The 27,630-nt window shown below is 47.2% G+C and overlaps 2 protein-coding genes across 3 annotated transcripts in view; one reads left to right on the top strand and one right to left on the bottom strand.

The window, feature by feature from the left end:
* Positions 1-416: 416 nt before the first annotated feature.
* On the bottom strand, positions 417-12,475 carry ap2s1 (adaptor related protein complex 2 subunit sigma 1). Its single transcript, XM_007911167.2, has 5 exons — positions 12,315-12,475; positions 4,626-4,775; positions 2,375-2,488; positions 1,177-1,236; positions 417-943 (listed from the first exon to the last, which is right to left on the bottom strand). Exons 1-5 carry the CDS (start codon positions 12,315-12,317, stop codon positions 842-844), a joined length of 429 nt encoding a protein of 142 aa, XP_007909358.1. The 5' UTR covers positions 12,318-12,475; the 3' UTR covers positions 417-841.
* A 2,482-nt stretch (positions 12,476-14,957) lies between these two features.
* arhgap35a (Rho GTPase activating protein 35a) overlaps positions 14,958-27,630 on the top strand; it is a 55,604-nt gene continuing 42,931 nt past the window's right edge. Inside the window, exon 1 of one of the 2 annotated variants that reach the window (XM_042346005.1) lies at positions 14,958-14,989. The gene's annotated coding sequence lies outside the window, so the exon portion shown is untranslated. Of the gene's footprint in view, positions 14,990-15,577; positions 15,668-27,630 lie in introns of those variants that run through there. The other variant, XM_042346006.1, reaches the window with a different exon arrangement.

Here is a 27,630-nt window from a genome sequence, read left to right as displayed (position 1 = left end):
TTATTATTGGTCCCAGAAAGGAATCACTGTATTCACATTATTCAGGTTAAAAACACCCACCTTCCCCTCGCCTACCCTCATCGAAGTACAACCCCCTCCCCCCCCAACATCTAATGCTAACTGTACAGGATTCCCCAAGCTAAAACAGTGTCACCATTGGCTGAGCGAGGGGAGGTGGCAATTGCACAAACTGGATCGCTCCTCTCTGTTGCCTGGTCACAAACCTGGGGGATCAAGAACCGAGCGTGAGAGAGAGAGAGAGAGAGCGAGAGAGGACAGAGCCAGAGAGAGAAACCGAGTCCCCACGTCAACCTTGGTTAATCTGAGGAAGTTGCTCTCAGCAGCAACAACTTGCATTTATATAGTGCCCCCCTCATGCAGGATAGCGTCCCAGAGCGCTCTTCAGCTCGGGGGGGGGGGGGGGGGGGTGAACTGTTAGAGAAAGGGAAAGAGGAAGCTGGGTAGAGAGGGTTTAGTGTTGACCTGGCCCATTGGTCAATCAGTAGCCGGACAGCCGGAGTTTCGAGGCCGCTCGCTCACAGGCAGACAGACAAACTCAGAGATGAAGGAGCCTTTGGAGGGAGGGAGAGTGGTTGAACAGCGAAAACCCTCCTCTTGTATCTATATTTTGACATTCACGGTTTTCTCTCTCTCTCTCTCTATACAGGTCGCGCTTGTTTTGTCGCCCAGACACGGGCACGAACACTCGCTCGCACACAGACACACACGTGCATGCCGGCGCACACACACTAACACACACACACACACATGTATACAATTGCACCAATGTAGTTTGAGAGCGGTTGCGAAGACTCCCTCTCAAGTTGCCGGGACGAGGATTTTATTCCAGTGACTGGAGCATCAGGAGCTGTTTGAGGACCTTGGTCTGACTGGTCTCCCTGATCTCCCCGGCGAGGAACATCTCATCCACCACCGTGTACACCTGTGGGGAGGAGAGACGCAGGCAGGTCACTACAGCGGAAAAAAATACCGTTTACCGAGCAGTAAGTAGGAACCCTGTAGCTTAGCGGTTAGAGCACCAGGAAGGGCAAAGGACGTTCACAGCGAGCTGATGATCAAAGCAGTCCGTGCTTGGGGCCGGTCAGACCAGGAGCAAAGAAGGGTTAAAGGAAAATTAACTACAACAGCAGAAAGCAACAAGCGCGGGAAACCCACCTTGTAGAAGTTGAAGACAAGATCTAGTTCACAGACGTTATGGAAATATTCATTCAAAACCTGCCGGGCGAGAAGAAACAGACGTCAACGTCATAATTCACGGTCACCGTATTCAAGCACTCCTCGTAGCTTCTTCACTCAATTTTGGTCACTCAACCCATAACCCGTGACTGTTTGTGGGACACTACTGTGCACAATTGGCGGCCCCGTTTCACCCACAAAATACACACTCAATCCATATTCTGTGAAGCGATTTGCAAGGTAAATATATTCACACGCACGCATGCTTAGGCTGGGCTGTAGGAGGAGGGCTCGGTATATTAAGATGTGGCGTGCTGATTAATAATAATAATAACACCTGGATTTGATATAGCTCCTTATCACATTGTCTCAAAGCACTTCACACTGTAAAGTGGTTTCACTGTATTTTGTGAGTGAAACTCAGCAGCCAACTGCGCACAGCAGTGTCCCATAAACAATCGCGGATTGAGTGACCACACTGTTTTTGGGAAGGAGGGATTGTTCCACTTGTCACCAACTTGTCTTTGGCCACGATAAGGTTCCCTTTCAAAAACGAGTTTCTCCTAAGTGGGACGAGCTATGAAACCCTGGCAGGCAGCCTCGAAGAAGGTGTGCTTCACTTCAACCCAAGTTCACGCACAATGCCCAGCCTTGTTGTTTTTGGTGTGCCGTGGCAGCCCTGGGAGTTTCAGATTCCCTCACTGTCTTACACTCGAGACAATCAATCACCTTAATATGTAACATTGAGCAGATTTTTTTAAAATTCATTATAAGGTGATATTCGCACACCGCGACGCTATATAAATGCACGTTGTTGTTGTTGATATTCTTACACGTGCCCATCGCTCACCAGGCTCCACTTGCGACCGCTTTGGTTTGGTTGGGGTATCAAGGGATATGGGCAAAGTCGGGTAAATGGAGTTGAAGTACAGATCAGTCACCATCTAATAGAATGGAGGATCAGGCTTGAGGGTCTGAATGGTTTACTTCTGTTCCTACGTTCCCATCACTGCGATTTGCAGATGTTCCCGGTCACCTACAAATCCCTACATGCCCTCGGTCCTTCCCACCAACCTCTGCAAGCTTCTCCAGCTTTGACACCCCATCAAAGTGAAATAACTGTCTGTTTTGTGGGTGAAACACATCAGTAGCTCACTCCCGTCGAGTTCTCCCTCACCTCCACAAAGTTGTGAATGGCCTCCAGGTACACCAGGTTATTGTCATTGACGTCCACGCAGATGCAGAAATACAGACCAGCATAACGCCGGTAAATTATTTTGAAGTTTCGGAACTGCGGAGAGAATGATAACATCGTAAAAATAATAACAACATCATGATAATCCTTACATTTCACACAGCACCTTGTCACGCTGTCTCAAAACTCCTCACGGGATAATAATAATTCTTGCATTTAATATAGAGCCTTATCACATCTTCGAGATGTCTCAAAACGCTTCTCAGAATATACTGTATATTTCTTCTGTGACCGAAACGCTCCCGCCAATGGCGCAAGGAATTATTACCCATGTAAAGCGACCCGCCAAGCGGTTATCAGAGGCATATGGAGTAAGGAAACGTATCTAAGGTTTTTTTCCTGCCCGGGTCCTCTCGTTTGCGAGGTGAGTGCGCAATCAAGAGGAAGATAGATGGTTATGGAATTTAAAGTTCAGGATCTCAAAGTGAATCAATGCTTTGGGGGAAATGGGAGCCAGGAGAGTGTGGAGGAGAAATAATCTGGGAATGAGTTGGCTCTTATGGAAGGTTTAGTTTGGGAGGTGGGCGAAGAGAGGAGAGTATTAGAGGAACACAGGTTACAGAACCCAAGCTCACTCTGAATGGAAGTTTTAATTCCGGGGGAACGAAGCAAATGGGCCTTTCCCCCACCCACCACGTCTGATCCTGTTTCAAGGCAGCAACATAATGCAAAATCTTTCAACGTGTGACATTCACACAAGGCCGTGTCCTTCCCCCCAACCCCCTGGCCCTGGTCCTAGGAATGATTTATCCCAATATGGAGCAGTCTGTGTTTTGCTGAATCAGCTTTTGGAGTTCTGAATATCATTAAGGGACTTTTTTTTGTTTATTGTCAGCCATTAATAGTCATTCAGATGGTGCCAAGTGCCTGGCTAGCATTGAGTTCACTCCGCGTTACACTCTATTCATTCCCCCCTCCCCGCCCTCCCCCCACCCCTTCATCCAGTCATATGTTAATGCCAGTCGCACGTTCTGTCCAGCGGCCGAAGGATAATGTGTGTGAAAGAGGAGAGAAATGGGGGAGGAAAAAAAAACTCTGGGTCAAGAGTTGAAGCCGTGAGCAGCAGAGCAGAGCGTGGCAAGTAGACAAATCGAACAGCTTAACAACTGTCACTTGCTAGCACGCAGTGATTGCTCACATAGGTTTAAAGATCTTCCAAAGATGTCCTGCTTGGTGAGGCTGCCGTGTGGTAAACACTGACTTAAGATCAGCATCAAAAACAACACACACACACAGAAGGTGATTAGGACATGGAATACAACAACGTCAACAAATCATACTTGTATAGCTTCCTTCACGTCGGAAAGACATCCCAGGATGCCGGATAGTCAGGGTTATTTTTGACCCGAGCTGGCAGTTGGGGTCAGGAGGGGTGGAGAGCAGGCAGACTGGGGTGGGAGGGTGGTCAAAAGCACGGTCGGAGAGGAAGATCGTTAGACGGGACTTGAAAGAAGCAAGAAAGGGGTTACTATAAATATTCATAATACCATAACGTGAATATTAATAATACTCATAATAATAATTTGGTCTCTCAATCCATGACTGTTTGTGGGACACTGCTGTGTGAATTTGGCTGCAGTTTTTTTGCCCACAATATACAATCACTTTACACTGTATTCTGTGAGGAAATTTGAGAAGTCTCAACGACATGATAAGACGCTCTATTAAATGCAAGTATTATTATTACTCGAAACGCTGGTAGGAGCGGATTCCATTAAAGATTTTAAAAGGAATATTTGAATAAAAAAAATCTAAAAAGCAGGAAATGGGACTAAACGGGCACTGGCACTGGGCCGAACCCTTCCTTCCGTACTGCAGAGTTTTATGTGGGATAAGAGTGAGAGGTACACAAAAACATGCAGACACAATACATTTCTCAAGGTGTGGGTTAACAGACTGGGAAATGGGATAGAGGGTGGAGACAGAGAATCTCTTCCCTTGATGTGCATGCAGCAGTGAGAGAGTGGAGGAGAGAGAAACAAACACACATCGAACCCCGGTGTAACGTCTCACCCAAAGGTCAGGATTAAGGGCGACTTAGAAAACACAGAGATAACAGTGACACAGGCAAATGGACTAAACAGTCTCCTTCTGTGCTCTTCGTCTGAACCGGAGGTGAGAAAATACAGCTGAGACCTACGAAGCACTGCAAAAAGCTGCAGCTAAGCCTCACCTCCACGAAGTTAGTGTGTTTGGCGTCTCGCACAGTCACCACAGCGTGCACCTCCTCGATGAGCTTCTGTTTCTCATCGTCATCGAACTGCATATACCACTTGGCCAGGCGGGTTTTCCCAGCCCGGTTCTGAATCAGGATGAAACGAATCTGAGAAAGGACAACAAAAAAAGGAAAGGAATCACTTCACTGTCTAACAAACCTAAGAACCTAAGAATTGCTAGACCAAAGAAGACCAAATGGTCTATGTAGTTCGCCTTCTACATCCAGGCAGTCGCATGTACATGTCATGTCCCAAACTTTATACTGTATCCCATGATAAGAGCATAAGTATTACTAGGTACGGTCCATCTGAGAAACAATACAACTACAAATTACATTTGTATAGCGCCTTTCACGTCAAGAAGGACGTCCCAACGAGGAAGCACTACCACAACAACAATTTGTATTTACATAACACTCCCTTTTTGCAGGATAACATATTGGAGCGCCGAGAGCAACTGCCAGGCCAGCAAAGCCTTCACTGCAATCTTCCTATGTTCATCGGCTTCCATTAGGAACATAGCAGCAGGAGGAGGTCATTCAGCCCCTCGAGCCTGTTCCGTCATTCTATTGGATCACGGCTGATCTGTAGCTCAACTCCGATTACCTGCCCTTGCCCCCTATGCCTCGATACCCTGACCTAACAAACATCCACCCACCTTAGTCTTGAAGATTTGAATGGACTCAGCCATAATCCCCAGCCTTTCAGAGGAGGGAGAGAGTTCCAGATTTCCACTACCCTTTGTGTGAAACAATTCAAGCAGTAAAAGAAACGTCTCAAATCCCTTCAGAAAATTGGATTCACTAGAAATCAAGCGACTGTTATAGAGTCAAATGTGCGAGCTAATAAGTGCCAGTTTGACCTACACTGTCCCGAGCTAAGGAGCTAATTAATCTGATTTTGGGGGGGGGGAGTTTGAGAGATGATTTGGAAGAGGAGGGGAATATAAGGCTATAAGACAGGTATTCTAGAGGGAATACTCCACTTTCCTTTGAAATACTGACATCAACCTGGTTCACAGGCACCAAACTGAAAGAATCTGGAGGATTTTTGGCCAGGACATCAGGAGAAACGCCCTTTCTCTTTTCAGGTAGTGTCATGGGATCTTCAACGTCCACCCGAACAGGCAGACGGATCCGGGTTTAATCTTTCATCTGAAGGACCACACCTCTGACAATGCAGCATTGCCAGCACTACACTGGAACCATCCTGGACTAGGAGCTCAAGTCCCAACGTGGAGTCCTGTCGCGTAGTGGTTAGAGCACTCGCCTCACAAGCAAGAGGAACTGGGTTCCCCTTCCATGGGCAGGGCGAAACCTTCGGCAAGTTTTGTTACTCCACAGGCCTCTGTTTACCGAGCAGTAAGTAGGAGCCTGGTTGTTAGTCCCTTTTCCGGGGATAATAATCCCTTCAAATAAATATAATTTGGTCATTCAATCCAAATTTATGGGACACTGCTGCACGGCTGCCACCTTTCACCCCAAAAATATACAGTTAATCCACTTTACAGGAGCATTTTGAGACGTCTCATAGACGTGATTAAGCGCTATATCAAATGCAAGGATTATTATTATTATTATTATTAAACACACAATGTCCTTTGGATCTGATTCTTGGGATCAGTGTGCCCAGGGCGGAGTACAGCCTTAACACTTTAACCCACCAAACGTAAGGATTCTTGCATCACAACTTGCATTTATATAGCGCCCCTCACACAGGGTACGCCCCAGAGTGCTTGGACGTGGAGTCAGGGAGCCGGTTGTGTGTCAATAGGCAAGACCGCACGTCTATGATCATTTAAAATGAATGCGCTTTCTTCCAGCCAGCCGGTTCCTGTGGCTGGTGTGCTGTCTGGAGGAGGATAAGATCAGCCAGGGCGAAAGGCTGCCTAAACTCTGTTCAGGACATAACAGGAAATGCGGCAGGTCAAAGGTAAAAGGAATGGATGTGAGAACTGGGAGGATTGGAATGCTGATCTTTGCACAGACGTGGAATAAAACTGATTCTTTCAGGCTGCAAATTTGTCCTTGGTGAGGCACACTCGGCCACTTACCCGACTCACAGCTTCGCCAGCTCCTTCACTGTTTCAAGTACGTGGTTCGCGTTTGCCACAGCAACCTTTAAGGCCACCTCTCCCCCCCCCCCCCCCCACCAACCCCCACCCAACCGCAGCCAAGGTCCTTGTGCTGTCTGTTGCCAAGGCAGCCGCTTAAAGCAAAGAAGCTGATGGGTTCCTGCTCACTTTGTACAATCAGGCAATGTGCGTGACGCAGAGCTTGGAGTGGGTAGGAAAGGAGATGGAAGGGAAACAAATGGTTTGGGTGACAAGGTGGCTCGCGTATCTAATCAGAAGTCATCAGCACCATTAGGTACAGCCAAGAAGGGAGATCTGTGCCCTAACATAACAAGAATAATAATTCTTGCCTTTGATACAGCGCCTTATCACTTCGTTGAGACGTCTCAAAGCGCTTCACAGAATATACTGTAAAGTGAATTGACTGTGTTTTGTGGGCAAAACGCGGCAGCCAATTGCGCACAGCAGCGTCCCCACAATCAGCCGTGGATCGAGTGACCAAATTATTATTTTTGAGGGGGGAGATCCGACAATCGACTAACAACTGGATTCCTGCTTCTGCGAGATAAACAGTTTATCTGGAAGTCCTACTTACCTGCTGGGTAAACAGGTGTGTGGAGTAAGGAAACTTGCCTAAGATTTCGCTGCACTCAGGAATCCACCCCAGATCCTCTCGCTTGCGAGGCGAGTGCTTTAACCACTGAGCTCCAAGAAGCTGGAAATCAGTCACTGCGCTCGGCACACGGTCGGGCACTCACAAGCACTTTGCGAGCTGGATAGAGTTACATACACATCAGCTTTACTACTAATGGTGGACAGTGGTCAGGCTCAGCTGTCCTCATATGCTCTTACTATACCAGACGGCTAAGTTTCAGCCCACCCTTGACCCTGCTCTCCACATAATGATAGAGGAGCTCTTTGAAATCATTTCCTGAGAGAGGGGCTAGCGATTGCACAGGGCTACACCCAAACTCTCTTCCTCACCCAAAAGCCAGCTTTCAATATCTTTTTTCGCCCCGAAGTTGAAAAGCACACACCCAGTCTGGAGTGGAAGCATGCACTAGGTACTGTCGGCGGAGTCTTGTAGCATAGTGGTCAGAGAATTTGCCTCACAAGCGGGAGGACCTGGGTTTGATTCCTGGGCAGGGCAAAACGTTGGTCTTCCTTACTCCACACGCCTGTTTACTGAGCAGTAAGTAGTAACCCGGTTATTAGTGATTTGGCGGGGAAACGCTTTCCGGGGAATAATAATTCCTTCAAAAAAAATGTATATAATAATTTGGTCACCCAATCCACCACTATTTTGTGGGACACTGCTGCACACAATTGGCTATCGCATTTTGCTCACAAAATATACGGCCAATTCACTTTGCAGTATATTCTGTAAAGCGCTTTGAGACGTCTCAAAGTTGTGATAAGGTGCTATATCAAATGCAAGGTTTATTATTATTATTACCTGCAGTAGCAGCAAGTAACATTTATGCAGAGCCCTTCATGTAGGGTGGTGTCTCAGAGTACTATCATCCTTCCAATTGCCCAGGTCCTCACCCCTCGCACAAAGTGCACATTTGCTGATAATCCAATACTGTGCAACACCTTCTGGTGAAAGGGATACCACGTCTTTTAAAAAGCTGTCTTTGTCATTCACTAGGTACCACCCCCTTTTTATCTGAAGGGTGTGGGCTGGCAGGCATCATACATAAAACGATGACTGTCTGGGAACTATTAAAAAGCAAGGAAGGGTTCGGCGAAGAGCACTGGGGAGCTAATTGAAGGCTGGAAGCTCACACGGACCGTCAACAGTATCAAACGGTCCTCTGAATCCAAGACCAGAAAACAAAGGCACTTCTTGTGCATCCATCATTATTTAGTCAAGATTTTTGTGGGTTTTTTTTAAGGGGGGGGGAATTGTGTACAAGAAGAACTTAAAGGCAGCTGAAAGTGAGTTTTTCCATTAAACCCTGTTAAACCATTATATAGCACTCCCTTAAGATTACACCAGTCCACCTGGTTCATACATGGGTCACTCTTGTTTAACTGCTTCTGTGCGGGAGATAATAAACGGTAGGGAATGGGAGGGGGAACTCTTGGGTGAGGTTTCCTGAGGCCAACCATAGGGCTCTTATCTGTTCAGATAAGCTCACACAAATAGCACCTTGCACATCTGGGAGGTAGTCACAAAGCGCTGACTAAGACACCCTCAATTGAGCATGGCATACAAATGACCCCTTCCCTGGACACTAACAGTATGGATTAAGCATTTTAGCTACCAGTTTCCTCTCTAATCACCAGCCTTCAGATCTGGAGTATAGTTCTGTGGCAGCTAAGAGACTAGATTAATTTAAGAAACAGCTTTACTCTGTAATGGGAAGACAGTAGAGTGGGCATTCTGAGAAAACAAGCTCAAATGGCCCAAAGGGCCTTCTTCAACTGAACCGCTCCTTTGAATTTGCCACATAAATCGTATCTAATTACAGCTAAAACTTTTCTACATATCTTTGCAAACCAACTAGAGGTTTGCAACGTACAACAATCCTTGCATTTGATATAGTTGGCTTCTAGTTGTCTCAAAGAGCTTCACAGAATATACTGTAAAATGATTGAGTGGGCCAAACGCAGCAGCCAATCGCATACAGCTGGGTCTTACAAGCCGTCGTGGATTGAGTGACCAAATTATTATTATTTAAAATGTATTTTTGTTTTGAAGGGATTATTAACCCTGGAAAAGTGATCTGCCAATCGACTAACAACCGGGTTCCTACTTACTGCTAGGTAAACAGGGGCATGGGTATGGCGTAAGGAAACTTGCCCAACATTTTGCCTCGCCCGGAAATCGAACCCAGGTCTTCTTCTCGCTTGCAAGGCGAATACTCTAACCACTAAGCTACAGGACTCCACAAATATGAAATAGCATATTTTAAAAAAACACAAGTTTAAGTCAGTTCTTCTTTTCATTCAAGCTTTTCCATTGAAGTGTTGGCACTGGTCAGGAAGTCCTGTCTGCTAACTCAGGGGCACTGGACACAATGCTGACTGAACCTCTAATCAGGATTGTCGCTGGTAATGTAGGGTGGTTTAAAGTAGGAAATCCTCAGGAAAAGTAACAATATCCTAGAACCAGCCCTGAAATGGGATCCCATCACTTGAAATGTGCTTTGACAAAGTACAGTGCTACAAATGCTCCGAGATGCTACCCCGCCTGAAGGGCACTATATAATAATAATCCTTGCATTTGATGTAGCATTTTTACAGAATATACTGTAAAGTGAATTGACTGTATAATTTGTGGGTGACACGTGGCGTAAATGCAAGTTGTTGTTGCTGACCTATAGGCGCTCTGGGACCCTAGCCTAAGTGAGGAGCACTATATAAATGCAAGTTGTTGCTGTTATTGGATCAAACTTGGGAGTGCATTTACATAAAGACTTGGGTTTGGGCATTTTAAAGGATAAGAAACATTTATTGTGGAATTATTTTGCTTTGTTGAAGCTCTTTGAGAACACCCTGCCGACATGAACAGCGCTACACCAAGTGTAAGGATTATTTATTACTATAATTGTGACAAGGCTGTAAATAGCGGAGTAAGGCATAACCTTACACTTTCAGAACACAGACCGAACCTGGAGTTTTCTCAGATCTCTCATTTTGCTTGCTGCACAAACACTAACCTCAACAAACACTAACCTCAACAAAACATTTCCCTTTCTTTCCAATACCAGCTTTTCTCGATGTCAAGACTCCCAATGTCTTACCAATTTGGTCCGACTTGTAGCCAGTCTGGAGTTAACTCACACGCCATAGGAACTAGTTTGAGAATCAAGGCCATGGCCTTCCATCTGTTTAGATTGGGCTGAATGGAAAGCAGGTCACATTAAACCATCCATTTCTCCATATGATGTGCCTCCTAAGATCACTCTGACCTCTGAGTCAGAAGGATGTGGATGTCAATACATGAGCTTCCATGCCCTTTGCCAATACATGAGCTCATAATTTAGTATTGGGGGAGGGGAGCACTAAAATGTCAAATGTACCCATGATTCAAATGCGTCTGTAAACCAAAGTCCTGTTAGCCTGTTTGGGTGGATGTTAAAAACACTACAACGACAACAACAAGCATTTATATAGTGCCCTTCACGCAGGGTAGTGTCCCGCTGCACCTCACAGCAGCGGAGTCCGATAACGAGCCAAGGGGAGAAGGAGGTGACCATGAGCACGATCAAAAAGGAAGGCAGCTGAAGACAAGGGAGTTTTCTCGGTGTTATGGTCGACATCCTTTAGATAAATTGCCCTTTCACTTCACGGAAGTGTCTGGGACCGTGCTGTCAAGTTTCCCACAAAATACAGTCACTGCGCTTGACAGCAATTCTCCTGTGAAGCACTTTGTGGTATTCTGATATTGCAGCTGTTGCATTCAATGCAAAGGTCATTTACTTATAATAATAATCGTTGCATTTGATATAGTCCCTTATCTTGTCTTTGCGACGTCTCAAAACGCTTCACAGGTTACACTGTAAAGTGTAGTGACTGTATATTTTGTGGGCGAAACGCAGCAGCCAATTGCACACAGCAGTACCCAGCAGACAGTCATGGATTGAGTGACCAAATTATTATTTTCTTTTAATAATTTTTTTTAGTAATACTTAAAACATTACCCGATTAATCTAATTTACCATTTAATAAAGTAATTAACAAAATCAATTACAAGGATCTATTACTATTATGATCATGATCAGTTCACTCTCTCTATAACAGTATTTAATAATATAATAGTCCTTGCCTTTGATATAGCATCTTGCCACATCGTTGAGGCGTCTCAAAGCGCTTCACATAACATATTGTGAAGTGGAGTGACTGTGCATTTTGAGGCAGCCAATTGCGCGCAGCAGTGTCCCACGAGCAGTCGTGGATTGAGTGACCAACTTATTTTTTAAAAAAACGGGATTATTACCCCCTCCGCACCCGGAAAAGCGATCGGTCAATCGCTTGACAACCGGATTCCTACTCGCCGCAAGGTAAACAGAGCCCTGCGCGCGCGCGTGCGCGTGTGGAGTAATACAATAATAATAATAATAATCCTTGCATTTGATATAGCGCTTGCCACGGCTCTTCGTGTAAAGCGTAGTGACTGCGTGTACAGTTTGAGGGCGAGAAGGCGGCAGACGATTGCGCGCGGCAGCATCCCCGCAAACAGCCGCGGATTGAAGTGACCGAATTATTGGTAGCAAGGAAACTTACCGAAGGTTAATACACACACACATATATACACACACAGTCACTACACTTTACAGTATATCCCGTGAAGCGCTTTGAGACGTCTTTGAGCCGTGATAAGGCCCTGAGTCAACATCAAGTGCCAGGATTATTATTATTACTACTACTACTACTACTACAAATAACAAATTGCAGCATATTCAAACGCCAGAAATATTATAAGCTGTGGCTGTGGCCCTGACCCCCCACAGTTGAGGCCTTGCTGTCTACCTGACAACCCCCCCCCCCCACACCACACAGACCGTCACCCCACACCACCCACCGGCGCTCCCCGACCACACAATGCTCCCGACACACTCACCATTGTAAATCTAACGTGAACTCCCACCCTTGCGGCCTGTCTGGCTCCTGGGGCCTCCGGGCGCCAAATCTCCTCAGCGATAAAGCGGACGGACAACCGTTCGCTCTCGCTCGAGCCTGTCAAGCCCGCCGCTCCACCGCGCCTGCGCAGACCCGCCCTCGCGCCCTCAACCCCTCGCCGCGCCTGCGCAGACCCTCCCGCGCGCCCTCAACCCCTCACCGCGCCTGCGCAGACCCTCCCTCGCGCCCTCACCCCCTCACCGCGCCTGCGCGCAGCCTCTCCCTTTCCCCCCAACCCCCCCCCGCCCTTCGCCTCACTGCGCCTGCGCTCAGCCTCGAGCCACTCCCCCCCCCCACCCGCACGCCCGCCCCACCACCTCAACGCCCCTCGACTCGCCGCGACTGCGCAGACCCTCGCGCTCGCGCAGCTCAAGGTCCCCTCCGTGCACTGCGCCTGCGCGCAGCCTCGATTTCTTTACCCGCGTCCCCCCCCCCCCCACCCGTCTCTCGCGCTCACCTCGCCGCGCCTGCGCAGACCCTCCCTCCCTCTCAATCCTGGGCAACTCGGCTTCGCTGCGCCTCGCCGCACTGCGCATGCGTCCTCTCTCCCCCTCTGACAACAAACAACAACAACAACAAACAACAACAACGACAACAAGATGACATTCGCGACAGCGTCTTTCACGTCGGGAAGACGTCCCGAGGCACTGGACGTAGTAACAGCGTTTCAGACCCGAGCTGGGGTTGGGGGTGGCGGAGAGGGTGGGGGGGGGGGTTGGCCGATGGCTTGGGTCGAAGAGGAGGGTCTCGAGGTGGGACTTGGAAAAAGGGGAGTGGGGGTGGGGATCGAGGGAGAGCGTTCCAGAGTTTCGGGGCGTACTGGCTGAAAAGCGCAACTGTGAACAAACACAAGACAAAATTACAATTCCGTGGCGCCTTTCATGTCAGGAGGCCATCCCGAGGCGCTGGAATACATTCCCGCCAACGGGAAAAGTAGGGCACCCATAGCTCCCTGGGTGACTGAGGAAATTGGGATTAAAATACAACAGAGAAAGGAGGCTTGTGGTAAACTTCAGGTCACCCAAAATACAGAAGATAATCAAATGGAATAGAGACAGTAAAGAGGAGAACTGAGAAAGGAAATAAGAGGGGGCAAAGAGACTGTGTGAGGAAAGATTAGCGGGTAACATAAAAGGTTTGCAGATGATACTAAGATAGGTAAAGTAGTAAACGGTGAGGAGGATAGTAGCAGATTGTAAAAGGGCATGGACAGACTAGTAAAATGGGCAGACACGTGGCAGATGAAGTTTAATGTGGAGGAATGCAAAGTGCAAAGAAAGAGGCCGTTCGGCCCATCGTGTCTCTTTGAAAAGAGCTTCCAAATCGACGCCACTCCCCTGACCCGTTTTGAGACGCGTTCATCGGTTAAGTTCAAGTCTGGGGTGGGTCCCTCGCCGCTTCGTTGGTGCTGTTTTTTTTCGGTGGAATCAACCGACGGATCTGTATTCCGCCCACAAAAATACAGTCACTCCACTTCGCAGTATTATCCCTGCGAATCGCTTTGAGACGTCTCGCAGACGTGATAAGGCGCTGTATCGATTGATTTAAGGCGCCCGGAGACGCTACCCTGCGCGGGAAGGGCGCTGGACAAAAGCAAGTCGGTGTTGTGATTGATTGATTGATGGATTGATGGATGGATTGATTGATTGGGAGCAAGAAATCTCAGCCACAAAGGGGGGTGGAGGAACTACAACTCCCGGCAGCCTCGGCGCGCCCACTTCCGGTGAGGCGAGTGCGCGAGCGCGAGCGAGCGAGCGAGCGAGCTCAACCGAACGTGCTGGTTCTCCAGGCCCGATTGACGTCCCGCCAGAACCAATGGCCGCCGGGAAGGTCGCGCCGGGTGGACCAATGAGCGCGTCTGGAAAGGGAGAAGGGGCGGGGAGGGAGGGGAGGGGCGGGGCTAACGTGCAGCAGGGTAGGTGGACGCGTAGGGGCCACACAGCGGCGAGAGAGGGAGGGAAGGGAGAGAGAGAGAGAGAAAGCGCGCGCCGCCGCCGCCCGCCCGCCCGCCCCCCCCCCCCCCCCCTCAGAAATATCTCGCGAAAGACGGGAGTGTCCTTTCGAGGCGCCGACGTCGTGTCTGTGTGGAAAGTCGGGTGGGGGGGGAAGAACCGGTCGGGGTTGCGAGGCGTGAAAAGGGCGGGCGAGAGGGAGAGAGAGAGAGTGTGGCAGAGAGAGAAAAGGAGGTGGTGGGGGGGGCGGTTGGACTCTATCTCCCTCTTCCTTCTCCCTCCTTCCCTCCCTCCCTCCCTCCCTCCGTCCCTCCTCTCACACCCTCGCATCACCTCAGCGCCTCCCGTATCGAGCGGCGTGAGAGCAACATGGGCGACGCCTGCTTCTCGTGAGGGAGGGAGGGAGGAGGGAGTGAGTGAAAGAAAAGAGAGAGAGGGAGGGAGGGAGAGAGATAAAGGGCGGGGAGGGAAAGAAAGGAAGGAAGGAAGGAAGAAAAGTTGGTGGAGAGAGAAGAGAAAAAAGAGAGAGAGAGAGAGAGAATATCCGCCATTTCTACCCCGTGTTCCCAAGACTGACTCCCAACGAGGAGGAAGAGGAGGAGGAGGAAGAAGAGGAAGAAGAGGAAGAGAAGGAGGAGGAGGAGGGAGTGAAGGAAAAAAAAAGGTGGAAGAGAGCAAAAAAAAATCCTCATTTTTAATCCTTTTTTTAATTATATATATGTATAAAAAAAATCCTTCTCATTCCTCCCCACACAGCCGTCTCTCCTCCTCTCCGCGCACTCACTCACTCCCTCCCTCTCTCCCTCCCTCTTCTCTCCATCTGCTGCTGCTGCCCAGCGTTAACATTCCCAGAGAGAGAGAGAGACACAGAGAGAGGAGGGAGGGAGGGAGGGAGAGAGAGAGAACACGACAGACACAGAGAGAGGAGGAAGGGAGTGAGAGAGGAGAGGAAGGAGGGAGGGAGTGAGAGAGGGAGAGAGAGAACACGACAGGCACACGGGGAGGGAGGGAGTGAGACAGTGTGTGAGAGAGGGAGGGAGTGAGACAGTGAGAGAGGGAGTGAGTGAGACACAGGGAGGGAGGGAGTGAGACACAGAGAGAGGGAGGGAGGGAGTGAGAGAGAGAGGGAGTGAGACAGTGAGAGAGAGGGGGAGGGAGTGAGACAGTGAGAGAGGGAGGGAGTGAGACAGTGAGAGAGAGAGAGAGAGAGGGAGGGAGTGAGAGAGGGAGGGAGTGAGACAGTGAGAGAGAGAGAGGGGGAGGGAGTGAGACAGAGAGAGAGGGAGTGAGAGAGAGAGATGCCTTTATTCCTTGTGGAAGATTTGGAGGATAGAGAGCAATGGTATGTTGATTTTTTTTTCTCTCTCTCCCTCTCTTTCTCTCTCCCACCCCTCTCTTTATTCCCCCCCCCTCTCTCCTTTTTGCGTCTCTCTCTCTCCTTTCTCTTTCTCTCTCTCTCTCCCTCCCTCTCTCTCTCTCTCAAAATCTATTTAAATTCGTCAAATTCCTTGTGTGAAACCCACCCGGTTTTGGGTCGACAAACAAAGGTTTCTTCTTTGTGTTTATATATCTATATATATATATATAAATATATATATATATTTGTGCATAATTTGCTGCTGATATTTCAGGTTGGTTTGATTCCTTTTAACGAAAAAAAATCCCTTCTTTTCTCCTTCCTCCCCACCCTCCCCTGTTTTCTTTTGCTGTGTCGTGTCTCTACTTTCTTCCCCCCCCCCCCCTTCCTCCCTCCCTCCCTCCCTCTCCCCCTCCCCGACATTTGTTTAAAGATTTATTCTTGTTAGTTTTATTTGGAAAGCAATCAAAATTATTTATAGATCTGTGTCTATTATACGTGTACATATGTATATATATATATGTCTCTAATGTGTAAGGTCTAAATGTGGTGGAAACGAAGCCATGTGTCAAAACACGTTCGTTCACCAGATTATGTTCGTTGGACCTTCTTTATAATATCTCCAGATTATTATATTGTATTTTAAATCGAAGATTGAGGCTTTTTTTTCGTGAGAAAGGATTTTTTTCCCCTCTCTCTCCCCCCCCCACCCCCAACCACCACCAACCCCCAACGTGGATCTTGCCTTCTGTGCTCCAAAGTTAAAGGCTGGCCTTTGCCAGAACACGTTTGGCCATTCCTTTGTCGTTTTATTGTCGTATTATTGCCATTTTTATTTTTTTATAGTATTTTTGCGTTTCGCCCCCCCCCCAAAAAAACCCCCACAGTCAATTCACTTTACAGTATATTCTGCGGAAGCGCTTTGAGACGGCTCGGAAGAGGCGAAAAGCGCTGTACGAAAGGCGAGGATTATTATTATTTCGGAGCTTTTTTTTTTAAGCCCCGATCTTTGGAAATGGCTCCGGTAACAGATCCGCACTCCCCACGATTGCATGGGATTCCGAGAGAATGGAATTGCTCGTCACTCCCATGTTGGAAGATTTATAAACGCATTGCACAAAATGTGAGGGTTTGCAATGCTTGCATGTTGTTCCCGGTCCGGTACGGTACCTTTTTTCGTATAAAGACATGGCGTTTAGTGTGTGAAATGGACAGTATTTTAATTCACGAGAAGAACGCAGTATTGAAATGCTGTGGCTTTAGACGTGAGGGGTTTAGTATCCTATTGTAGAATTCATATGAAATATAAAGCGCCCTTAACGTACGTGGAAAAACCTTTCCTTGTCTTTTTTTTGGTGGGTGGGGGATAGGTGGGGGGGGGGGGCTCTTCTCTGTACATTAGAATACATGTGTAAGGTGTGACAGATAAGTGGTAAATAGGAGATTTAATAATGGGTAAACTGCTACCAGCATTTTTGATGAATAAGGTGTGTTTTGTTGCCTGGGAAATTTTATTTTTGGGGGGCGTGCGGGGGTATGGGAGAGAGGGGCTCTTCCCTATACATGTGTAAGGTGTGACAGATTAGTACTAAATAGGAAATTTGATAATGGGTAAGACTGCTACCAGCATTTAATGAATACAGTGCATTAAGTAGACACACTCTATACGACTCCTCCTCTTTCCGTATGTACGGAATATGCCTCAACATGTTACGCTACCGGTTGGTTTAAAGCACATTTTTAAAGTGCGAGGGCAAGAAGGGAAATCTGTGGTTTACTGTAAGGGAATAAAATTAGCGATCAGCCTTATTTTCTGTAATGTGATTCAGCAAAGCGTGGTGGAAGGGAGGGGTATCTGGAGTGGTCGACAAAGCGGGCGAGGTGACATCATGAGCTAACCTTTGCTATACGTTTTATTAATGGAAACCACCCCCACCACCCCCACCACATGCCATTCCGTCTTGCGAACACCTAGTCTGTACGTCTTCATAACCACACCCTGATAAGTTTTTTTTTTTTGCCCTTTTGACGGGGGTCGGAGGGGGAGGGGTTGTACGCGGTGAAACTCCCACATTGCCTATCAAATCGCCAGGAATTTATGGTTTCATTGGAGCGGAGAATGTTAAAGCTTCCATTTGGGTATTAACCCAAAGCTATTCACTTGGAAACGTTGCTCCCCGCTGTTGACCAAAATAATAATTGTTAAATGCCGAATCAGGTGCCTTTATCTGTAGATAAATCTGAAGTTCCAGATCGTCCACATCTTTCAGGATCTTTCAGTGTTTTCAACGAGCTGATCATCATGTAGGTTAAGTCACGTTGAGGTAATGATTGGTTCAACTTGAAAGACTCCTTTCTTACCCCTTCCCCACCCCCCCCCCCCCCCACCCAAAAAAAAGAGAGAGTGAGAAGGATGGACGTGAAAGAGAAACACCACCCTTCTCTCCCTTCATTTCACCATCTATTTGAAGGCTTGAGTGTTTTCGTACAACCCATGGCAACTGGTGAAAAGTGATGCTCGCTGACCTTTGAGCCATGTTGTTTGCTTGCCTTCTGTGTTTAAGGAATTTACAGTTTGGAAATACCTGAAGGGAAGAGCTCTATATATACACCGGGGCTAAGACAGACTGGTACCAACATTCTCTTAACGCTACTGCTCGTTAGTGGGGTAGAGTTCGACCAGTTATTTCTGGGACCCAAGTGACCATCGACGTGTGAGCTTCAGTACGTTTCAACAGATGATCTTGTTGTCCCGCTATTCACAGGTGTCCTCTCCAGCAGGGACGTTGGACAGTGTGTCGTCGCTTGCCCCCTGGCCCCTTCTTGTCAGGGCGCGAATATTAATTGTTGCATCCCAATAACTGGTCTGATATCAGCTGCCCAATCTCAGGCCAGGTAGCAACCAGGGCGGTGTGGCCCCAGCATACAAACGCAATAGGGAGGCAAGGCCGAGACGTCTTAAATGGATTTGGAGGGTAACCAGCCAAGTCGAACAAGGCTGCAGTTACTTGGAAGCTGTGTGGTGCCGTCCATGTGCACGTCAGGGGATTGTGTGGATTCTTGGTGTGAGGTCTGTATTTTTTTGATTGCACCATGTGAAATGGCATCAGGCTTGTACAGTACATAGCGCTGATGATCATCCGACAGTCATTCACCAAGAGAGGCTCGCTGCTTGTAGCTCAAACGAACTCCGTATTAAAAAGATTTAAGCGCGCTTTTGAATGCTAAAGCTTCCATTTATACATTAAACCAAAGCTGTTCACTTGGAAACTTTGCTTCCCCGCTGTTGACCAAAATAATAATTGTTAAATTTTTTTTGAATCAAAACGCCTTTTATCTGGAGGGCCCAGTTCTGAAGTTCCAGAACAATCGCAGTCTTTCGGGATCTTTCGGTGTTTTCGCAGTCGATTTAAATGCAAGTTGTTGTTGTATTTTCCTAGAAAAGTCGAGAGTACACCCTGTACCCCATAGCTTAAGGTGTGGGGAAACTGAAAAGTTGGCACTTCACGTAATTCTGTTGGCAATTTTCCATAATTTTCTTTTTGTAGGAATGAGACCTGACAATTGAGGGAGTGTTTTATTTCGTGTGTTGTTTTTAAACGAAGCGTAAAACCTTTTTTTCCCTTTCTTTTTGGCACCAAGTGTTGGAAAAATCTCTTCCCTCGCTTTGCCATCTTCCTTTTCGTTTCGGTGCTTTGAAAGTTGTAGAGCGCGATGTGGTGAGTGTGTTTGATGTTTTTTTTTTTCTTTTGGCCGCGCCGCTGGGTACAGGAGAGGAGGGGACATGAGGAGAAATGAAAGCTGAGCCGACGATGCTTGCTGTCACACTGCTAGTGGAGACTTGTAGTGTTGGTTGATACTTGGAGTGCTGCAGTCAAGGCACAGTGTGGTGCCACACCTCATCTACTCAGTACATTGGCCAACTGGCCGTTCACGTGTGATAGGTATGTGACTGGGAGGACATCATATCTGTCACGCGTGAATGGCTACTTGGCCAGTAAGGGCTTTTCTGGGGGGGTAATAAAAAAAGAAGAGGATCATAAGAATAAATTGGTCACTCAATCCACGACTGTTTGCGGGGCAGTGCAGTGCGCAGTTGGCTGCCGCCTTTCTCCCCACAAATGTGCAGTCAGTTAGTTTTACAGTATATTCTGTGAAGCGCTTTGAGAGGTCTCGAAGAGACGTGAAAAGCGCTTTATCGAGTGCAAGGGTTATTATTATTATTATTATTATTATCATGAACGCCCACTTAAGATGAGAATGGAATGCAGCAGGAAAGGGCAAAAATTCAATCGCTGCCGTGTGAACCGTGTGGAGGAAGTGGTTAAACTTCTGCAACGCACCACACTACTTAAAACCACTCCTATATTTACTCACCGAAGCTCCTCACAGTTCCTAGACTGCAAAATACTTGGAAGTACCAATACAGCTCGCTCCGGCTCCCCTTTGGGATCCGTATTGTTTCGGCTGTGGCGGTCGGTCCTGCTGTTGAGCGTCACCTTCACCTCCATCTGAATGTTTCTTAATCTCGACGTTCCAAATCAAACGGAGCCAAAAAAAAACAAAAAAAAAACCCCGAAGACGTTGGTTCGAATTGCAAGCAGAACTTGTATCTTTATAGCAGTTGTTGGATGTCTCATTCCTAAGGTTGCTGTTGTGAGCTGAGCACAAAAGATTTTTTTATGCATACATATAATAATAATCCTCGCATTTGCTATAGCGCCTTATCACATCTGCAAGAGGTCTTGAAGTGCTTTGCAGAATATACTGTGAAGTGAATCAGTCTAAATTGCGGAAGAAACGTGGTAGCAGCAGTGTCCCACAGACAGTCGGAGATTGAGTGACAGAGTTATTATTTATTTTATTCGAGGGATTATTACCCGTTGGAAAGCATTCCGCCAATCGACTGACATCCGGGTTCCTTCTGGGTAAACAGGCCTAATGTTTTGCCCTGCGTGGGAATCAAACCCAGGTCCTCTCGCTTGTGAGGCGAGCGCTCTAACCACTAAGCCACTGGACGTCCTTTAATGGAGAGCCGCGCATGTTAATGATGGAGTTTATGTTGCGTCAGCGTTGCAGCGAGGGACTGCAGTTTTGTTGAGGAATGAATGGGACGCAGAGTCTCGGCTGTTGGTTTGATGGAAAGGTGAAGCCTTGGGTCAGCTCTGCTCGTCTCTAATTGCTAAAGCCACCGTGAAGTGCATATTCTTTGTTTAAAAAAAAAAGCTGTTTAGTTTTTTAATTTGGCGACATTAAAGTTACTGTTCCTGCTTTTGATTTCCCCTCTCCGCCCCCTCCCATTCCCCCCCCCCCACCCCAACGGTGTGTTGTGTGAAAGTTAACATTACTTGATTTCCTCATTGGAAAACATGTTGCCCAGGGAAGTAAGGCTGTAAAATAATTGGTTATATTTTAATACAACAGTTGAAATGGTTATCTCATGGACTGTTACACCGTAGGCTCTATACACAGTGCTCGCTCACTGAGTCCAGAGCTCAGCAAGTTCATTTTGATGTTGAAGCCAATATTTGGAGTGTACTCTGCACTACTACTAATAATAATAATCCTCGCGTTTGATATTGCGCCTTATGGCGTTGTTGAGACGTCTCAGAGCACTTCACAGCATATGCGGCGAAGCGAATTGACTGCGCACTTTGTGGGCGAAACGCGGCAGCCGATCGCGCACAGCAGCGTCCCACGAACAGCCGTGGATTGAGCGGCCGAATTATCATTACTATTATTAATATCTTTTAGAAAAAAATAATTTCCGCCCCGAATTCTTCTCAATTTTTTTTCTGTTGGCGGCACACATTGAATGTGTAAAGCCTCAGTCCGTCTGTTTTTCCTGAAGAATCTTCAGTTGCTGTTCCTAATTGACTGTAAACTCTGCTGTTCGTCTGCTAACAATTATTTCTTCCCCTATCCCCTCCCTCCCTCCTTTGAACTTGTCAGATGATTTGCCAGTTAATTGCCTGACTGACACTTTATGTGCTGCCTTCAAATTGGCTCCTGCGTGAATCTGCCCCGATTTTTTTTTTTTTTTGAGTTGGGGTTGGGGCGTGTGGGGGGAGGGAGGGAGAGAGAGTCGGAACAAGAATGGCGAAGCACGTTACCATTTACGTTAATTAGGATTTATTCTTCCAACTCTCCGCTCTTCTTTTCCACCCCCCCCCCCCCCCCCCCTCTCCCCTTCCCCCAACGAAAAGAAAATTCCAGAGTCCACGCTCTGGCCCTGCATACCAATGCCCTCCGCCGCCCGAGAGGTCCTCCTGAACGATTTATATAAAAAGGTTTAACAATAAAGCTCTTCATTCTGCTGCGTTGCAAACGGCTACTTAATACTGCGTTGGAGATGTGGAGAGATACATAATGTTTTATGCACTTTCTTTCCACCCCGCTGTTTCAAAAAGATTGCTGAAGCTTACAAATGATATCCATTTTGTCTTGCTTCCCACCCCCCCCCCCCCACAAACTCGGCTCAAATGCCTGGGTGTTGAGGCTTATGGTGAATTTGTCCTTGGATTTGCCAAGCACTGGGGGCAGGGATTCTTGTTTGCCTACAAATACAAGGCCGTTGCACTTGACTACTTGTGAAGCGATGGAGGAGCTTGTAGGTGCTGTATTCCTGACCGTCCAGCGCCCTGGGACGCTCTCCTGACGCGAAAGGCGCTGTACAGGACGTAATTTGTTGCCGTTACGATTTTGAATCGGGAATCGATGCGAGAACCGATGAGCCTCGCTTAAAGAACGTAGGTCGAACGGGAACTTTTTGAGTGTTTTCCCAGGAAGCCCTCCCTCGGATGTGCTTTAACCGGTTTATTGACGCGGTGATGTGGTGAGATGTTTGTGAAATCCTGACCTAGGGATGAGTGAAGTTGCGTTCCACAGAAGATTTTATGCTGACTTCATCCATTATTTCAGTTCTCGGAGCCTGGAATGTAACTGATCTGCTTCCTGTGTTTACCCTCTCCCCACCCCTCCCTTTCCCTGGCACAGAGACGCTCAAGTGCTGACATAGGACCTTTTTCGTGCAAGATCTCGTACCTGGGGGTGGGGGTGTGGTGTGGAGTCCTGTTGGGTAGTGGCAAGCGAGAGGACCTGGGTTAGGTTCCCGGCAGGACGACATGTTGAGCAAGTTTCCTTCCTCTGCCTCTCCGACCTCATGGGGCTATGAGGTCGGAGAGATAGGGGGGGGAAGCAAGACCTTGGAGGGCCTTGAAGGTAAGAACAAGGGTTTTGTACTCAATTCTCTGAGGAATGGGGAGCCAATGAAGCCATGGAAGAACGGGGTGATAGGTGTCCAGAACCTGGTGCCGGAAGAGGACGTGAGCTGCAGTTAAAACTCAGGATAAATTGGTGCTGGAGAAAAGATTTCAATTCAGTTCCTGGGCTGCTGTTGAATACAGTGACTGCAACATCAAATCCTGACTGCGGGCATTGCTGATTTAACAATAATCCTTGCATTTGACATGGTGTCTCATCGCGTCTTCGAGACGTCTCGGATCGCTTCACGGGACACGTTGTGAAGTGGATTGACTGGACAGTTTGTGGGCGAAACGCAGCAGCCAGTTGCGCGCAGCAGTGTCCCCACAAACAGTCGTGGATTGAGCGACCAATTTTTTTTTTTTGTTTTCAGGGATTATTAACGCTGCAGCATGGCGAATTCAAACTGATTCTCTCATTTATTTTGACACGCAGAGTCGCTCTGATGTGTGTGGGGCGGAGGGAGGGAGAATGTGTAGCGGAGCTCCCGTTCTAGTCACGCTTGTCACATAGAGTCAGCATCTCAGAATGATGGAGCTGGGTTTGAAGTATTAGAGACAGACTGAGCTAGGTTTACAGGAAGATGATCGATTGTTCGAGACGGCTTGAACGAAATATCGGGTCCTTATTTATTCGATCAAGCCTGGGCATTCAGATTGAGCTCTCAGCATCTCTGACATCTTTTATCACGTGAAGTAGCAAGATATGCTAAGACATTTTTTTTTTAAAAAGAAAACTTAATTTTTAAAACCTTCCCTGAACACCATTGTCCGAGACAGGAGCAATTAAGGGGCTTAGCAAATACACATGTTGTGATTAGCTGCTGTATAGTCACAGTGCCTCTTTGATACACTGAAAGCCTACCTTTAAGATCAAAGAGAAGAGATTAATAATTTGACAAAAGGCAAAATCGCCCTCCGCCGTCTTTTTATTCTCAATAATTTGCAGATTGCTTTTCCAGGGGTAATAGTTCCTTAAAAATTAAAAAAAAACAACAACAATTGGGTCACTCAATTCACGACTGTCGATGTCCCCCTGAACGGATAGATCACAGCATCTCCTCTGAAGGTTGTCATCTCAGTGCTCCCCTCCCAATGCCACACTGACACTGTTGCTCAGAATTGTGAGCTGGAGTTGTGATGTGGTGGTCGAACACACAACCGTTTGAACCAAAGGCGGGACTGCTGTTCGAAATTGGCTGCCACGTTTTCCCCACAAAATGTACAGTCACTACACTTTACAGTATGTTCTGTGAAGCGCTTTGAGGTGACTCAACGACGTAATAAGGCACTATATCAAATGCGAGTATTATTGACAATTTTAATACGAGATTTTTTTGGATATTCCGAATTCCAGGTCTGTCGCATCTCATTCAGTCAAGTCGATGTTTATTTCAAAACTGCTTGTGGTGAATGAAAGACTTGGATCAGTTGGATTGAGGCTCTCACGTGGGCCAAAGACCCACAAAGTGACTGAATCTAATTGTTTCTAACCACTCGATGTTAACAGAAACTAATGGGACCCAAGGCAAGAGAAGGAGAAAAGGCGTCTGGATCCAACTAAATACTTGGACTATGACAATGACTATGATCCCTTTGCATTTTTTACTGATCTAATGTTTTTTAATATAAAGCATATCAAGAATACATTATTCTCCCAGATTTGTCATTCTCTCGTAAATACTAGCGGAGATTTGTGCTGGTGTGAAAGTGACTGTGGAGTAAAACTGTACTTGCCAGGAAGGGTGGTTCATTTAAGAAATCTCTGGCTGCTGTAATGGGAAGGTGATATGATTAGTATTCAGGAAGGATGAGGTTGTTTGTGTGGGTGTATGAATGCGCAAAGTCTAGCAATTGTATTTTTTGAGCAAACGCAGAAGCTAATTTGGACACAGCAAACCAGCATAATAATAATAATCCTCGCATTTGATATAGTGCCTCATCACGTGTTCGAGATGTCTCAAAGCGCTTCACACAGTACACAGGTTAATTGCCTGTATGTTTTGTGGGTGAAATGTCCTATGTTCTATCCCATGAAGTGTTTGACCGGTTTTATCTGGGGGGGATTCTTGGCTAGGACACTGACACTTCTCCAGAAAAGAAAAGGGTACAGCATAGCGTCCTGGCATTTACCCACGCGAGAGGAAATCTTTAGTAATTCGAGCTAGTACTTATCAGGGACTGACATAGGAATAGCCAAAGTCTGGTAACAGTCATCTCTGGGTAGGAATGGAATGAGGAAATGGAGAGTGAAGAGAACTATTTGTTTGCCTTTTCTCCCAGACCAAAAGGCTGTTTGTACTTGGGGTAAGGAATGCTTTATAACCGTTTTTATTGTCGGTCAGTGGTGTATGATGAACACAATTGACTTCACTGACTTCTTTAAACCCCGTTTCACTGTTCTCTGTACATATCCTGCCTTTGACCGAGGTGAAGTCCAAGGTCGTCAATGTCACTCCCTTACTGGCTGTGAAACTGACTTGACGGCAAATTCTTTGGCTTCCTGGTTTCCTGCAGAGCTCAAAGGCCAATCGTAGAGCTACTACTTGCATGCTACCTTAATCTCCTTTTCCACACAAACCCGGAGCAAAACCTTTCGCAACCTTTGGTTTACTGCAGTTTTCATTTTTTTTTAAAAAAAAAGCGATGACATTGAGAAACCATTGGAGTCATTGGATTGTCAGCCTGTCCAGTGTTCAACACGGCCCACTTGATGACAACGACGACAAATTAACACCTTTCACACCGGGAGGACTTCCCAAGGTGCCGGGCAGTCAGGGAATTGGGGGTTGGGATCAGGAGGGAGGTTGGGGTGGCCAAAGGTGCGGTCGGAGAGGAGGTTCTTGAGACGCGTCTCGAAGGAGGGGAGGGGGTGAGGCGAAGGGACTGGGATGGAGTTCCGAAGGGTGAGAGTAGAGAGGCTGAAGGCCTGACCACTGAGGGTGGGGTGGGCCGGGCGGGGACATGAAGCAGCATTGACTGCCTCTGAAATGCCGTAAAGCTGCAGTTTCTTTTCATCGAGTTCAGTGGATGCCCGGGAGCGATTGCGAGCTACAGTAGCAGTCTGATTTTTGACGGTCAGACGGTGTCATTAAGCCGTGTAGGTAAAGCTCGAACAATTTCATAAGCCACCTGAGGTCCTACTGAGCGATTTACTGGCTGGAAGATCAGTCCCGTGTTTTAAAAAGGAATCTAAATATGGAGTTGGAGATTTCTGATTGTTTTAAGGTGAAGGTGATCCTACCAGGGTTTAGATGAAGCTGGTGTTTGCTGCCGTCCTTACTGGAGGATCAAAGATAACGTAATGCCTTTGTGTTAGCAACTGACAGTGAGTAGAGAGTAGTGGGTGATCGGAAGTAAGGGATTTTCTACCCCGCCACCCCTGGAAAAGAAACCTAAAACAAGGTTTCTCTGTGATGGGGGTAACTTATGAAGCCCAGCCCAAGATCCCTTGCAATGGTTGTGCTACAAGACCTTGGATTAGCTGTCGCTGATTGCAGTCTTGCTTCTGATCCATCTTGTGGAGCCCAGTGTTGCTCAGGAGACTAAGGCCTAGGGCTACATCATATAAATGACGGTAGTCCGCTACCCTGCGTGAGGGCACTATGTAAGTTGTTGTTGGGTTTAAACTCAGCATCTTGCTCTACATGTTCTCAATAGGACCATACAGTGATATCAGTCCCATTGAGATTCGATTTTCTCGTTCCCTGGCCTATATTTAGTTAATGCCTTGGAAGTATGGCTATAAACAATTTGGAGTACTTGCTTCCTCCCAACAAAGAAAGTTAAATGGAGCAGGGTGACTGGTGTTTGAGTTGGAATGGTTCTGCGATGATGGTGGATAAGGAATAATTCCGAGTAGTAATTGCATAATTGCAGTTACAGTGCCTCAGTAAACATCCCATCCTAATTTGGCATTTGTTTGGAAATGGCCGTATACCTGATAAGAGCAAAAACCACAAAGTTTGTGAGTCCAAAGTAGAAGTAAACACAATCTGGATAAAGCTTGCACATAGATAGCTTTTTGCCAGGTTGTAAATTGCCTGACTCCAGCTTTACCCCCCACTGGCTTTCCCCCATCCAGGCTGGGACCTATCAAGGTCATTCCTTAGTAGAGGTCTTGGTTTTTCTTCTGCTTTGGAAACTTGGGTATAATCGGGTAACAGCACTCAGCTGTGCAGACCAGGAGGTCGCAGTGTCAAATCGTAGCCTCTGCCAAGTTAGCTGATCTTAGCTCGGGGCTGCGATTGATCTCTGCTCGGGTTAGGCACGTCAGCCAAGCTCGCTATCCAGGGATGCGTGTTGGAAGACAGGAGTGCGGGAATAGGCGAGGACGGGATCGGGGGAGAGGTGGTGATGGCGGCAAGGGGATCTTGGTTGTGAATTGATCGTGAATGATAGCCACTTGAGCAAGAAAACAGCGGAAGCATTTATAATAATAATCCTTGCATTTGCTATAGCGCCTTATCACGTCTTCGAGGCATCTCAGAGCGCTTCACAGAATATACTATAAACTGAATTGACTATATTTTGTGGGCAAAACACAGCAGCCAATTGTGCACCGCAGCGCACGTGGATTGAAGTGACCAATTTATTATTATTTTTGAAGCAATTATTACCTCTGGAAAAAGATCCACCGATCGACTAACAGCCGGGTTCCTAACCCACATTTCATCTGTGGTTCTG

Source organism: Callorhinchus milii, unplaced genomic scaffold (genome assembly GCF_018977255.1).
Source record: "Callorhinchus milii isolate IMCB2004 unplaced genomic scaffold, IMCB_Cmil_1.0 Scaffold226, whole genome shotgun sequence".
NCBI lineage: Eukaryota > Metazoa > Chordata > Chondrichthyes > Chimaeriformes > Callorhinchidae > Callorhinchus > Callorhinchus milii.
Note: the sequence above shows the minus strand (reverse complement) of the source record. Positions and strands in the feature narration are given on the sequence as shown.

What these genes read in the sequence shown, in the direction of transcription:
- ap2s1 (XM_007911167.2), bottom strand. An exon ending in CCATTCACAACTTTGTGGAG is followed by an intron (nt 1,237 to 2,374) that starts GTGAGGGAGAAC and finishes CTCGCCCGGCAG; the next exon opens with GTTTTGAATGAATATTTCCA. An exon ending in TTGTCTTCAACTTCTACAAG is followed by an intron (nt 944 to 1,176) that starts GTGGGTTTCCCG and finishes TCCTCCCCACAG; the next exon opens with GTGTACACGGTGGTGGATGA.